At 32.3% G+C, this 15,772-nt stretch overlaps 2 protein-coding genes across 2 annotated transcripts; both read left to right on the top strand.

Annotated features, from left to right (window-relative positions):
• Positions 1-11,605: 11,605 nt before the first annotated feature.
• LOC130654684 (signal peptidase complex catalytic subunit SEC11A-like) lies at positions 11,606-12,314 on the top strand. The gene has a single exon (XM_057457300.1). The coding sequence runs from the start codon at positions 11,646-11,648 to the stop codon at positions 12,195-12,197; it is 552 nt and encodes a 183-aa protein (XP_057313283.1). The 5' UTR covers positions 11,606-11,645; the 3' UTR covers positions 12,198-12,314.
• A 417-nt stretch (positions 12,315-12,731) lies between these two features.
• On the top strand, positions 12,732-15,730 carry LOC130654681 (UDP-glucose 4-epimerase-like). The gene is made up of 3 exons (XM_057457297.1): positions 12,732-13,233; positions 13,925-14,022; positions 14,109-15,730. The coding sequence occupies exons 1-3, from the start codon at positions 13,113-13,115 to the stop codon at positions 14,919-14,921; spliced, it is 1,032 nt and encodes a 343-aa protein (XP_057313280.1). The 5' UTR covers positions 12,732-13,112; the 3' UTR covers positions 14,922-15,730.
• The last annotated feature ends 42 nt before the right edge of the window (positions 15,731-15,772 follow it).

Raw genomic sequence — 15,772 nt, forward strand, 5'->3', positions numbered from 1 at the left:
GGTATCCATTTGACCTTTTGTCTTGAATTTTAGCCAGTACCTGTACTTTCATAACATGAATAAGTAGTGAAAATTTGAAGAAGGTATCTTCACCTTTTCTTGAATTATTGACCGCAGCGTATATAGTACTTTTTTGGTCTGGATGGACCGAAAAACCATGATTAGAATATAAAAAATTAATTTTTAACTTTTTATTGTATTTTATACATGTAATAGTACATTCAGTCAAAAAATAAAAGCACACAATGCAGTAAATCGGATTTTAGCATTTCAGGTACAGGACCACCTTAATAAATGTTTGATCTTCGTAATTGGCTCTTTCAATAAGGGATTCAGTTAACTTTTGGAAAAGCAGTGATCTATGAAAAATGAGAATAACAATTTCCAAAATAAAGTAGCTTTAAAAACCATAAAGCTAAGAATCATTGCAAAATTACAACATACCTTCTTGTTATTGTTCTCTTGACAAACAATGCACTGGAATCACTACTTTTTCGCTTTTTATTTGGAGTTTCTTCATTCATATTTTTTAATTTAACTGTTTCTATTCTAAAAAAATAAAATAAACTTTACTTTCACTATTCATAGGAAATCTATCACAAAAAACCACATCATAGAAATATCATACTGAAAATAAGTCTTATGCAATCTTTTAACTTCAACCTGCTACCTTTTACTTCAAATTACCTATATAATTTGACAATGGAACAAAGACTGTACATTATTATATCTTGAATGATATATAAGAGTTTTCAGGGGGTAACACTATTACATTAATAACTTCAAAACTGCTATAAAAACAAATTACTCTTTATAGAATACACTTGTTTTATATAACTGTACTTTTGTAAACAACTATCATTGCAAAACAAAAACATTCCACTACCTAAACTTTTTTTTTATAGTTACACTAACTTTTTATATATTTTTTATTCATTTTTGTATGTTCTATCTTCTGGAAAAGAAAAAAATCCAAAATTACAACTTTGATATTTTACTGACCAGAAACCGGATGACGTCACCCATGGCCAGACCCAGATATGGAAAAAAATGACACCTAGTATTTTTTGTCTTTAAATCAACCAAAAACCAGATTCCAATCAAAAAATTGCTTCTAACAAGTCCCTGCACACGAAGAACATAGTGACCCCCACAAGTTCGAATTTCACGAGAAAGTTAGAATTTCATTAAAACGTTCGATTGTTGAAAAACTTGAGTTTTAGAACTTTGAACGAACAAAAATTTTCAAAATTCGAATTACATGATGATTGAAATTTGCTCACGGGACCAAGAAAATTGTTCGATATACATGATTTTTCAAATTACATGAGTTCGAATTATAGGATCAATTATAGGATCAAAAGTCCAAATCAAGTTTTTTTTTCTTGTATGCCAGTAAACCAATTTGTTGTCTTTTTTGCATATCGGACCGGCGAGACCTATCAATAAGCGCAGCGCCAACAAGAGACAAAAAGCCTTAGTGACAAGGTTGGCTGGTAACAACTTTTTTGCTTGGAACATTCATTTATGTTTTAATTTATCCAGCCTCAAAAAATGCTTGACTCAAATTGTTATTTTAAGTTCGTTGGAAACTTGTGCTTAAAAAATCTCTGTGTAGCTTGACATGGTCCTTTGTAACATGTAACAGAAAGATTCAATTTAAATAAAAAATATTGTGGTGTAATAATAGAAGTTGGTCCGATTATTTACGCTTGGATTTCCTTTCTAGGATTGGTTGTGTTATGGTATGTATTTTCTTGCTGGATCAAATCCGGAGGGGAACAATTGTTTAGTGAATAGTTTCTTGCGGTACTTCTGCACAGCAAAAGTATTACTTTTTTATAAACCCTGTTTATTCCTGATATTTCGAATGTACAACAATGAAGTGAAAACCAAGAGGCAGCGCGGGTGTTTTCGCATGGCCACGCGGGCGCTTGGAGTTTATTATCCATCCATGAGGAACCGTGCATTTTTTAAACTCAACGTGTACGTCGAGCCGGATGTAAACTACGAAGGTTGTTGGAGGATGTTGACGCTCTTTCTTCTTCTGTTCTGTGCTTTCTCCCGTTATTGCTGACTAGATATTTTTCGTCCTAGTCATTTAGGAACACTTTCATGCGTTTTATTGCATTGAAGTCTTGGTCTAGTGTTGCTTTGAAACTAGCCATATTGTTAGCTTATTTTTCCTTTACCTTTTTGAAGTAAACAATTTACTTCACGAGAAAATTTTATCTATACAGTAGCTTTAATATCTAGACACTAAAGGAAAAATTCTATAAATCTGGCAATATTTATGCTATTATACATGCTATTTTCCTGTTATTTTATTACTCGTATAAGCTTTTGTTAGCAAATTTACCACTGGAACAGTCAGGGAAATACTCTTAATTAAGCTGTATAGCTTAATTTGGAGATCTTCTAAATAAGCTGTATCATACAGCTTAATTAGGTGACATACATCTACATTAGGAGGTAGAAAAAGTTTTTCCCCGATTTCTCGAAAAATGTAAATTTTAGCAGAATCACCACTGCAGCTCTTTCATCGTCAGTTTGACCACTATATTATAAAAGAAGAATGGTATTTCCAGCACTCCGGTCCGGGTTTAAAAGATATGGACTATAAACAATGGTTCATTGTTAGCGATAGTCTATTTAAGCTGTACTGCATCCTAGTTAGGATGTCACGTCACGTGATACATCCTATTTACGCGGATATTTTTAAAACTTTAAATTTAGCGGATCTCCGGGGTGCTAGAAAAAACTAATGTATATATTGGAGATGTTTATATGCATGTAAATATTGGATTTATTCAGTTAGATGTTAAAATTCAAAACACAATGCAGTAAATCGGATTTTAGCATTTCAGGTACAGGACCACCTTAATAAATGTTTGATCTTCGTAATTGGCTCTTTCAATAAGGGATTCAGTTAACTTTTGGAAAAGCAGTGATCTATGAAAAATGAGAATAACAATTTCCAAAATAAAGTAGCTTTAAAAACCATAAAGCTAAGAATCATTGCAAAATTACAACATACCTTCTTGTTATTGTTCTCTTGACAAACAATGCACTGGAATCACTACTTTTTCGCTTTTTATTTGGAGTTTCTTCATTCATATTTTTTAATTTAACTGTTTCTATTCTAAAAAAATAAAATAAACTTTACTTTCACTATTCATAGGAAATCTATCACAAAAAACCACATCATAGAAATATCATACTGAAAATAAGTCTTATGCAATCTTTTAACTTCAACCTGCTACCTTTTACTTCAAATTACCTATATAATTTGACAATGGAACAAAGACTGTACATTATTATATCTTGAATGATATATAAGAGTTTTCAGGGGGTAACACTATTACATTAATAACTTCAAAACTGCTATAAAAACAAATTACTCTTTATAGAATACACTTGTTTTATATAACTGTACTTTTGTAAACAACTATCATTGCAAAACAAAAACATTCCACTACCTAAACTTTTTTTTTATAGTTACACTAACTTTTTATATATTTTTTATTCATTTTTGTATGTTCTATCTTCTGGAAAAGAAAAAAATCCAAAATTACAACTTTGATATTTTACTGACCAGAAACCGGATGACGTCACCCATGGCCAGACCCAGATATGGAAAAAAATGACACCTAGTATTTTTTGTCTTTAAATCAACCAAAAACCAGATTCCAATCAAAAAATTGCTTCTAACAAGTCCCTGCACACGAAGAACATAGTGACCCCCACAAGTTCGAATTTCACGAGAAAGTTAGAATTTCATTAAAACGTTCGATTGTTGAAAAACTTGAGTTTTAGAACTTTGAACGAACAAAAATTTTCAAAATTCGAATTACATGATGATTGAAATTTGCTCACGGGACCAAGAAAATTGTTCGATATACATGATTTTTCAAATTACATGAGTTCGAATTATAGGATCAATTATAGGATCAAAAGTCCAAATCAAGTTTTTTTTTCTTGTATGCCAGTAAACCAATTTGTTGTCTTTTTTGCATATCGGACCGGCGAGACCTATCAATAAGCGCAGCGCCAACAAGAGACAAAAAGCCTTAGTGACAAGGTTGGCTGGTAACAACTTTTTTGCTTGGAACATTCATTTATGTTTTAATTTATCCAGCCTCAAAAAATGCTTGACTCAAATTGTTATTTTAAGTTCGTTGGAAACTTGTGCTTAAAAAATCTCTGTGTAGCTTGACATGGTCCTTTGTAACATGTAACAGAAAGATTCAATTTAAATAAAAAATATTGTGGTGTAATAATAGAAGTTGGTCCGATTATTTACGCTTGGATTTCCTTTCTAGGATTGGTTGTGTTATGGTATGTATTTTCTTGCTGGATCAAATCCGGAGGGGAACAATTGTTTAGTGAATAGTTTCTTGCGGTACTTCTGCACAGCAAAAGTATTACTTTTTTATAAACCCTGTTTATTCCTGATATTTCGAATGTACAACAATGAAGTGAAAACCAAGAGGCAGCGCGGGTGTTTTCGCATGGCCACGCGGGCGCTTGGAGTTTATTATCCATCCATGAGGAACCGTGCATTTTTTAAACTCAACGTGTACGTCGAGCCGGATGTAAACTACGAAGGTTGTTGGAGGATGTTGACGCTCTTTCTTCTTCTGTTCTGTGCTTTCTCCCGTTATTGCTGACTAGATATTTTTCGTCCTAGTCATTTAGGAACACTTTCATGCGTTTTATTGCATTGAAGTCTTGGTCTAGTGTTGCTTTGAAACTAGCCATATTGTTAGCTTATTTTTCCTTTACCTTTTTGAAGTAAACAATTTACTTCACGAGAAAATTTTATCTATACAGTAGCTTTAATATCTAGACACTAAAGGAAAAATTCTATAAATCTGGCAATATTTATGCTATTATACATGCTATTTTCCTGTTATTTTATTACTCGTATAAGCTTTTGTTAGCAAATTTACCACTGGAACAGTCAGGGAAATACTCTTAATTAAGCTGTATAGCTTAATTTGGAGATCTTCTAAATAAGCTGTATCATACAGCTTAATTAGGTGACATACATCTACATTAGGAGGTAGAAAAAGTTTTTCCCCGATTTCTCGAAAAATGTAAATTTTAGCAGAATCACCACTGCAGCTCTTTCATCGTCAGTTTGACCACTATATTATAAAAGAAGAATGGTATTTCCAACACTCCGGTCCGGGTTTAAAAGATATGGACTATAAACAATGGTTCATTGTTAGCGATAGTCTATTTAAGCTGTACTGCATCCTAGTTAGGATGTCACGTCACGTGATACATCCTATTTACGCGGATATTTTTAAAACTTTAAATTTAGCGGATCTCCGGGGTGCTAGAAAAAACTAATGTATATATTGGAGATGTTTATATGCATGTAAATATTGGATTTATTCAGTTAGATGTTAAAATTCAAAACACAATGCAGTAAATCGGATTTTAGCATTTCAGGTACAGGACCACCTTAATAAATGTTTGATCTTCGTAATTGGCTCTTTCAATAAGGGATTCAGTTAACTTTTGGAAAAGCAGTGATCTATGAAAAATGAGAATAACAATTTCCAAAATAAAGTAGCTTTAAAAACCATAAAGCTAAGAATCATTGCAAAATTACAACATACCTTCTTGTTATTGTTCTCTTGACAAACAATGCACTGGAATCACTACTTTTTCGCTTTTTATTTGGAGTTTCTTCATTCATATTTTTTAATTTAACTGTTTCTATTCTAAAAAAATAAAATAAACTTTACTTTCACTATTCATAGGAAATCTATCACAAAAAACCACATCATAGAAATATCATACTGAAAATAAGTCTTATGCAATCTTTTAACTTCAACCTGCTACCTTTTACTTCAAATTACCTATATAATTTGACAATGGAACAAAGACTGTACATTATTATATCTTGAATGATATATAAGAGTTTTCAGGGGGTAACACTATTACATTAATAACTTCAAAACTGCTATAAAAACAAATTACTCTTTATAGAATACACTTGTTTTATATAACTGTACTTTTGTAAACAACTATCATTGCAAAACAAAAACATTCCACTACCTAAACTTTTTTTTTATAGTTACACTAACTTTTTATATATTTTTTATTCATTTTTGTATGTTCTATCTTCTGGAAAAGAAAAAAATCCAAAATTACAACTTTGATATTTTACTGACCAGAAACCGGATGACGTCACCCATGGCCAGACCCAGATATGGAAAAAAATGACACCTAGTATTTTTTGTCTTTAAATCAACCAAAAACCAGATTCCAATCAAAAAATTGCTTCTAACAAGTCCCTGCACACGAAGAACATAGTGACCCCCACAAGTTCGAATTTCACGAGAAAGTTAGAATTTCATTAAAACGTTCGATTGTTGAAAAACTTGAGTTTTAGAACTTTGAACGAACAAAAATTTTCAAAATTCGAATTACATGATGATTGAAATTTGCTCACGGGACCAAGAAAATTGTTCGATATACATGATTTTTCAAATTACATGAGTTCGAATTATAGGATCAATTATAGGATCAAAAGTCCAAATCAAGTTTTTTTTTCTTGTATGCCAGTAAACCAATTTGTTGTCTTTTTTGCATATCGGACCGGCGAGACCTATCAATAAGCGCAGCGCCAACAAGAGACAAAAAGCCTTAGTGACAAGGTTGGCTGGTAACAACTTTTTTGCTTGGAACATTCATTTATGTTTTAATTTATCCAGCCTCAAAAAATGCTTGACTCAAATTGTTATTTTAAGTTCGTTGGAAACTTGTGCTTAAAAAATCTCTGTGTAGCTTGACATGGTCCTTTGTAACATGTAACAGAAAGATTCAATTTAAATAAAAAATATTGTGGTGTAATAATAGAAGTTGGTCCGATTATTTACGCTTGGATTTCCTTTCTAGGATTGGTTGTGTTATGGTATGTATTTTCTTGCTGGATCAAATCCGGAGGGGAACAATTGTTTAGTGAATAGTTTCTTGCGGTACTTCTGCACAGCAAAAGTATTACTTTTTTATAAACCCTGTTTATTCCTGATATTTCGAATGTACAACAATGAAGTGAAAACCAAGAGGCAGCGCGGGTGTTTTCGCATGGCCACGCGGGCGCTTGGAGTTTATTATCCATCCATGAGGAACCGTGCATTTTTTAAACTCAACGTGTACGTCGAGCCGGATGTAAACTACGAAGGTTGTTGGAGGATGTTGACGCTCTTTCTTCTTCTGTTCTGTGCTTTCTCCCGTTATTGCTGACTAGATATTTTTCGTCCTAGTCATTTAGGAACACTTTCATGCGTTTTATTGCATTGAAGTCTTGGTCTAGTGTTGCTTTGAAACTAGCCATATTGTTAGCTTATTTTTCCTTTACCTTTTTGAAGTAAACAATTTACTTCACGAGAAAATTTTATCTATACAGTAGCTTTAATATCTAGACACTAAAGGAAAAATTCTATAAATCTGGCAATATTTATGCTATTATACATGCTATTTTCCTGTTATTTTATTACTCGTATAAGCTTTTGTTAGCAAATTTACCACTGGAACAGTCAGGGAAATACTCTTAATTAAGCTGTATAGCTTAATTTGGAGATCTTCTAAATAAGCTGTATCATACAGCTTAATTAGGTGACATACATCTACATTAGGAGGTAGAAAAAGTTTTTCCCCGATTTCTCGAAAAATGTAAATTTTAGCAGAATCACCACTGCAGCTCTTTCATCGTCAGTTTGACCACTATATTATAAAAGAAGAATGGTATTTCCAGCACTCCGGTCCGGGTTTAAAAGATATGGACTATAAACAATGGTTCATTGTTAGCGATAGTCTATTTAAGCTGTACTGCATCCTAGTTAGGATGTCACGTCACGTGATACATCCTATTTACGCGGATATTTTTAAAACTTTAAATTTAGCGGATCTCCGGGGTGCTAGAAAAAACTAATGTATATATTGGAGATGTTTATATGCATGTAAATATTGGATTTATTCAGTTAGATGTTAAAATTCAGTTAAATGTGTATTTTAGACGATCAAAGTTTTGTACATCTTAACTAAGCTGTAAAACGCCTAATTAGACTGTATCATACATCCTAATTAAGCTGACATCTAAGTTAAGCTGTACAGCTTAATTAAGAGGATTTCCCTGACTGTGGAATGTGTGCCTCTCTATGTCTCTATATCCAGATTGTGCCAAAGTGTGCAGTTGTTTTCCAAGGCAGACATTTGTCACATGTATATTTTGTTTTGGAGATCCACCCTAGTGAAAATATTTAACAGAATAATAAAGGCTGGGCCATTAAAAGTTATTATTGTGCTTCACTGTCAATAAATCTTTTAGTTCGTTTTTAATTTCTTAAAATCTAGCTAGCATATACTGTCATCATTACATGATTATCTAAACAAACGACTCTGGTAACGTTGTTTGCCATAAAACTTCATGGTTTTGACTGTAAGTCATCCCATAAAACAAATGAAAAAATGCTGTTAAATAAGGTCTGTTAAATAACGTAGGCGTTTGCGCAGGGTCAAGCAAAAAAGGGAATGGTGAAAACGTCCTAGTTCTGTAATTTATGTCTGAATTCCTAAGTGATGTGTATTATTAATTAAATTGGTTGCAATACTAGGTGATTTGTGTCAGATGTAGCTAGTGGCTTCTTTAAACATCTTCATGTATATACCCTTTTCTGTTACTCAAAAAACAGACGCAACATTAGGAAAACTAGGTAAAGTAAATAAAAAAGAGGATATGTGGAGAAGGGCATGTGTGATAATGTCTAGTTTCATAATAAAAGTAAAAAGAATTCTCATCAGGGAGCTACTTAAGCAATGTTTAGACTGTCTGTTCTATAAAGTACACAAGTTTTGGTCGGATATCATGTCATGGCCGTCCAGTGTTGCCAGTAAATAAATAAAGTTAGCGAGAAAAGTGGAATCACATAACTAAGACATTCACGCAATATGGATGGTATATGCTATATATAAACCAAAGTGAAATCCAATTTGCCTTAGGGTTTGTCTCAAAATGTTCGTATGTTTTTTTCGTATAATTATACGAACGCTACGAAGTACTTCGTTTCGTTAAACAAATGTCATACGAAGTGCTTTGTTTAAAATAAAAAATAAGCAAAGTTTATACAAACTTTTTTTAATACATGATACGAACTTAAGCAAAGTTTTTTTTATCATACGAAAAGAAATGATACGAACTTTGAACGAAGTAAATTGCTATCCAATCTTGAAACAAACTTTAAAAGTACTGTCATAATTGTGCATAATTATTTTAATACCAAACCAGGAACAAAAAAAGTAAAATAAGACTAGCAAAATTGTGTATTCATAGGTTTAATCTACACAATCTGCAGCGAACTTTTCGCTTTCTACGAAGTTGTTTTCATGATTTTTAAACGATATACGGCCCACTTTTCGCTTTCTACCACGCCATGGAGACGAACCCTAAAGACCTTAGATAATAAGTCCAATTAAAATAAATGAAGTTGGTATAACGAAACTAACTTTATAATTGTTGAAAAAATTTTCAATATAAAGACTATAGATAAGAGTCCAATTATAGCTAATAAACGAACTTCGTATAAAAGCAAATTTTTATACGAACTTCTTTGAAATGATACGAACTACATACAAACTTTATTTTATATGATACCAACTTTATACGAACTAGTAATTTTGATGATAAGAAAAAGTTCATATTAAAAATTTTGATACAAATTATACGAACTACGTTCGAACACTTTGAGACAATCCCCTACACGATCCATTTTTTTAAGCCTGTCAGAATGTATGCACAAACTTTCTATTTATAAACGATTTTTGGTACTCAAATAACAAATAACACTAGATGTTTATACAAGTGTGCCAATAAACCAACATTTATAACCTCCTACAGACGTTGCACTGGATTTTATTTAAAACTGTCCAGAGTTCCAATACGCAGTTACATATGTGTTTGCTGCTTATAAGAATTTTTGCCAAATTGATAAAACAGGCCTTGCCATGAATTGTGAGTCAACGCTCAGATCTTGAATTGCTCACGTAAATGTTATCTTCATCCAAGGGGTTGTTACCTAATGTCAAACCATAGTTACGTAAATAATTCCTCACCAAAAGTGTACCATTTTTCTCAAAGTCTACACTATAAAAACTTCCATTACTTTGGGCAAAGCTATATCTGTTTTCAGGGTTACAAGAGGGTTGCAAAACAACTCCATTAGCAGTGAACACCAAAGGTATTGATTCATGGTTTGGCATGACTCAGCTAAGAAGCAGGCTAAGTATCCGTAGACTTAAAGATGTTATCCAGATAAGAAGACTGAATTGGCTGGGGAACTTGGAAAGAATGGAGGGGGATAATTGGGTAAGAAAGTGTAGAGACTTAATAGTTCCTGGGGCAAAGTCCAGAGGCAGACCGAGAAAGACTTAGCAGGAGGTTATAAGGACAGACTTGATACAGAGGAAGTTGAGTTTAGATCTAACACAGTCTAGATCAGATTGGAAGAGGGTCATTATTATACCGTTCAACCCATGCTAGCATGGAAAACGGATGTTAAGCCGATAATGATGATGAGTATGATGATGATGATGACTCAACTGATGGTCCTTTATGCAGTGGATGTAAACATTGCCATAATGCTTAGCATGGTGGTAGTGATCCTTTTTAGCTGTCCAAACAGCTGCATTGTTTAATCAGTGTTTTATGTATTTAAATTTTCTATGCTGATTCTTAAAAATATGGATCTAAGACATATAAAAAATGATTTTGACTTTTGTCTAAGTTGCTGAAACAGCAGAAATTTCCATCAAGTATGTATATTAGAATGGAAAATAATGCTATTTCGAGCTCCAACTTTTTACTACCTTGTGATTTTTTATCTGCTTCTGTTTTGAAATGAACTTTGGTGTAGTTATGTTGAAAAGGTGTGTCGAGTTTTATATTCTCATTCCTATTTTTCTAACAATAGGCTTATGCTTTTTTGAAAGATTATTTGAAAAATGAGAATAAAAATATTTTCACACCTTATTATAAGGACAGACTTGATACAGAGGAAGTTGAGTTTAGATCTAACACAGTCTAGATCAGATTTTAAGAGGGTCATTAATATACCCCGTCCAACCCATGCTAGCATGGAAAACGGACGTTAACCCGAGAATGATGAATGCTGAATGATGATTTCCAGTTGAATGATTTACCAAACATGTCCAAATATTTAAATAAAAACGAAATAATGTTGGAAGTTCGAGCTCTTGTAGTGCAGTACCATGGAGATGTCATAAAAATTCTACGTAACGCGCCATCTTTTTGTCAATAACGTTTCTTTTTAATAATTATGTAATCTTTTTTGTATAATTTTACAACCAGATACATAGCTAAAGCTAAATTGGGCAGAAATAATTATATATGTTTTGAGTTAAAAGAGTAATTGTTGAACCGAAATATTTTCGGTTTAAGATAATGTTATAGCTATAAAATCGTGAAAAGATGTTATATTAGAGAAAATAAAGATGTATTGTCTGAAAACACAAATTATATCAAAAATTATTTTTCTGATTTTATTCATACCTTCATTTGATAGAAAATTATTTATTTTGACAAACTATTTATTTCATAATAGACAGCAAAAATGGATGGAATTTTTGATATATCAAGTTGGTTTGATGAAGTTAGGCGCATGAACAAGCGTCAGTTAATATACCAAGTGCTAAATTTTGGGATGATAGTTTCTTCTGCTCTCATGATCTGGAAAGGTTTAATGGTTGTAACTGGCAGTGAAAGTCCTATTGTTGTTGTCCTCAGTGGAAGCATGGAACCTGCATTTTATCGAGGTGATCTTCTCTTCCTAACCAATGATAACAGCAAGCCAATCCGAGCTGGTGAAATAGTTGTATTTAAAATTGAAGGTAGAGATATTCCTATTGTGCATCGTGTAATTAAAGTCCATGAGAAGGAAGATGGTTACGTAAAATTTTTAACAAAAGGCGATAACAATAATGTTGATGACAGAGGATTGTATGCACCTGGTCAGTTATGGCTGGAGAAAAAAGATGTTGTAGGACGAGCTAATGGTTTCTTGCCGTATATTGGAATCATCACTATTTTAATGAACGACTATCCGAAAATAAAATATTTAATATTAGCTGCTTTAGGCTTCTTTGTTTTGATTCATCGAGAATAAAAAAGACATATTTGTGTAAAATAATGTATTCCATGCAATCAACATCAACCAACATCCTTTTAATAGTGTTCGTAGCATTGTATTTCACATGACTTATAAAGATAAAAGATTACTGGATGTGTCTTGTATTTTAAATAACCATTTAATTACTAGTATTCTTGGTTTGTTTTTCTTTGCAAAGAGATTGATTATGCTAGGGTGTATTTCTTAAATTTAATATCAGAAACATTTGTTTCAATATTTTGAAACTTCACTTTTGAAAACAAAATATTTTGCTAAAAAGCTCTCACTACTGTTTTTTTAAAGAAAAGGCATAATTTTTTACATGGAAAAAAAATTTGTTATAGTGGACAAATAGTTTTATGTTCACCAATCAAAAACAACTGAATTGTTTTCGTTAATAGAAATATTTGATATAAATTTGAAATTTTTGCAATTATTTTGCATTCAAAAACTTGAGACTTATTTCCTCCTCATCTCCTTCTGTGATTATTCAGTGTTGTGCAAAGAGTTTGGTGGATTACGCATTGACTATAAAGTGTGTTTTGAAAAACATTCTTTTAAAATAAGCCCTTTTGGCTGCAAAAATGTTGGGTCCTTGATTCTCCTTCCTTGCTTTTGCTGTTCCAAAAAGTGATCAATGTAGGCATTTTGCCTGTTAATGCTGAAGATTATTTTCCGTTTAAACCAGTAAACCAGTGCACAATTCAATTTGCAAAGCATTCTATTTTTGGTTTGTTCGATTCTCCTCCCTTACTTTTGCTGCTTTTAAAAGTGGTCTGTGAAAAATGCGTTGCAATTAAAAAAAGCTCAAGGTATTATATGTTACAAGTTGAATAAAAATTGAATCCAACGAAATTGATTGTGTATTATTTGTTATTTTTTACTTTTAGAATGAAAAATTTATAAAAAAAGATGCCTGGAAAAATTCTTGTAACAGGCGGAGCTGGATACATAGGAAGTCATTGTGTTGTGGAGTTGATAAAAGCTGGCTTTGACTGTGTTATCGTTGATAATTTTTCCAATGCATATAAAGGTAAACATTTATTTTATTTTTTATGTACGTATGCTATGATTAAAAATTCGATTCTTGTATCCACGTCTTTTTTTTATAAGAAACTTTTTTATAAGAAAATCAAAAACCTCAAAATCTTAAAAAAATTCCCAGCCATGTTAAGATTCAATTTTAGAAGACTATTTACAGTTATTAAATCACCATCATTTCAAAACACAACATAATCAAGTTTCCTTTTTTTCAGTCAAATATGCATTCCAAAATATATTATTCTAAAAATAACAAAAGAAGTATTTTTTTATTAAAAATAAAAGATGCCTTCAAAAATACATAACTATAACTTCAAGTAAAAGCATTCAACTAGTTCAATTCGAGAAAGTCAAAATAGAGGAATAAAAATTAAGAAAATATATTCAGGCATTTTGCTAAGAAAATAAAGGCTCGGGTCAAAAAACGGTTTTCCTTACAAAAAAACATCGTGTAACTGATTATGGAAATCTGGGAAGACTGTCGTTTTGAAAATTATAATTGATCAACAATGATAAAAATATAACATTCTCACGGCAATGGAAATAAATATTACTGCACGATTTCTGTGTTGTCTTTTAACTCTGATGGATTCGTAAATACAAAGTAATATTACAATACCCCCTATAAGGGAAACAGGAAAACTATTTCTTTGTATGATAATTTGGTATTTTGTTTATTTTAGAAAGTATAACACGACAAGAAACGATAATTGGGAAAAAAATAAAATATTATGAGGTTGATATTCGTGACCGAGAAGGATTAAACAGAGTCTTTGAGCAGGTATGGTCCTTAATTTATTATGATATTTTAAATTTCTTATGTTTTGTTTTATGTGTCCAACTTTGATCATTATTTGTATGTTTTAGCACCAGTTCGATGCTGTCATTCATTTTGCTGGATTAAAAGCTGTTGGAGTCTCTTGTAAACAACCGCTTGAATATTATCATAACAATGTCACTGGGTCAATTACTCTTCTCCAATGTATGGAGAAACATAACGTGAACAAAATTGTCTTCTCGTCGTCCTCCACTGTTTATGGTGATCCGCAGTATTTGCCGTTAGATGAGAAGCACCCCGTTGGAGGGTGTTCTAATCCTTATGGTACAACCAAACTAATGATTGAGTTAATTTTAGAAGATGCTGCAAAGGCCAGGCCCTCTTTAAATGTAGTCTCTCTGCGATATTTTAATCCTGTTGGTGCTCATGAAAGTGGACTTATTGGAGAAGATCCTCAAGACATTCCAAATAATTTGATGCCATATATCACGCAGGTTGCAATTGGTCGCCGAGATGTATTGAATGTGTATGGAAACGATTATGAAACAAGAGATGGAACCGGCGTACGCGATTACATTCACGTAGTCGATCTGGTTGCTGGTCACGTTGATGCTTTACAGAAAATGGATGCTTTAGGATGTGGATTTAAGGCTTACAATTTAGGGACTGGAACTGGCAAATCTGTCCTGGAAGTTGTAGCTTCTATGGAAAAGGCAGTTGGCAAAAAGATTCCATACAAGTTTGCCCCTCGCCGTGCAGGTGATATTGCAGAAAATTACGCGGATGCAAAACTTGCTGAAGAAAAATTGAATTGGAAAACGAAAAAAAATATGGATGATATGTGTGCAGATTCTTGGAATTTTCAATCCAAAAATCCAATGGGATATAAATCTAGCGAGTGAGGGAACGTTTTGTGCTGTTTTCAAACTGTTCTCTTTAAACATTTTTATTAAATCACACTTTCAGTGTGTAGCAACCGTGCAAGTTTCTGGTATTTATAGATTTTGTAAATTATCCGAAATTTTTACGTAATTTTTGTATATTTAACTTATAAGTAGCAGAGCTATATATAAACATCAATTCATATTTATTATAAATAACTTATATTTTATTACAAAATACACAGATAGATGAGGGTTGCATCGAGGAGTCACCGAGTTCTTCAACCACTTTAAATTGCGGTGGTTTGCCACCAAATCAGCGAATGTCGATTAGAAACATCTAACGGAAGGGGGAGGGATTTAATAGTACACGAAAATTCACAACTGGAATCTATATCTCGACTACTCTCTATCTCGAACTTCTCTCTATCTCAAACTAAAGTCTCCGTCCCTTTGTGGTCCGCCTAAGGTATTTTCCTTTCTTTATCTCGAACTTTCTCTATCTCAAACAAATTTTTTGGTCCCTTGCGAGTTCGAGATAGAGCTTGTCTGGCTGGGTATTTGTTGAAAATTTTTATTCTAATTTTTGTGAGTTTTAATCATGAAAAAAAAGTCGGGAAATCAAGGAAAAATTCTCAAAAAAAATTGATGAAAAAAGTGACGGAATTAACGGTGGCAACCCTGAGTAGACGTCCGTTTAATCTCGTTGCTTCCCCATCTTCTATGTATTAAAAAAAGTATTTTTATGTGTAAACTTTATATTTATTACGTTATTATAATTTAAAGATGCATCTGTGATTTGATTTATCTTAAAATAGCACCTACGTAAATGGATTGAGTTTTTTCTTCCATCCAAAAGCCAAAAGTTTAAC

This window comes from Hydractinia symbiolongicarpus, chromosome 8 (assembly GCF_029227915.1).
Source record: "Hydractinia symbiolongicarpus strain clone_291-10 chromosome 8, HSymV2.1, whole genome shotgun sequence".
NCBI classification, from domain to species: domain Eukaryota; kingdom Metazoa; phylum Cnidaria; class Hydrozoa; order Anthoathecata; family Hydractiniidae; genus Hydractinia; species Hydractinia symbiolongicarpus.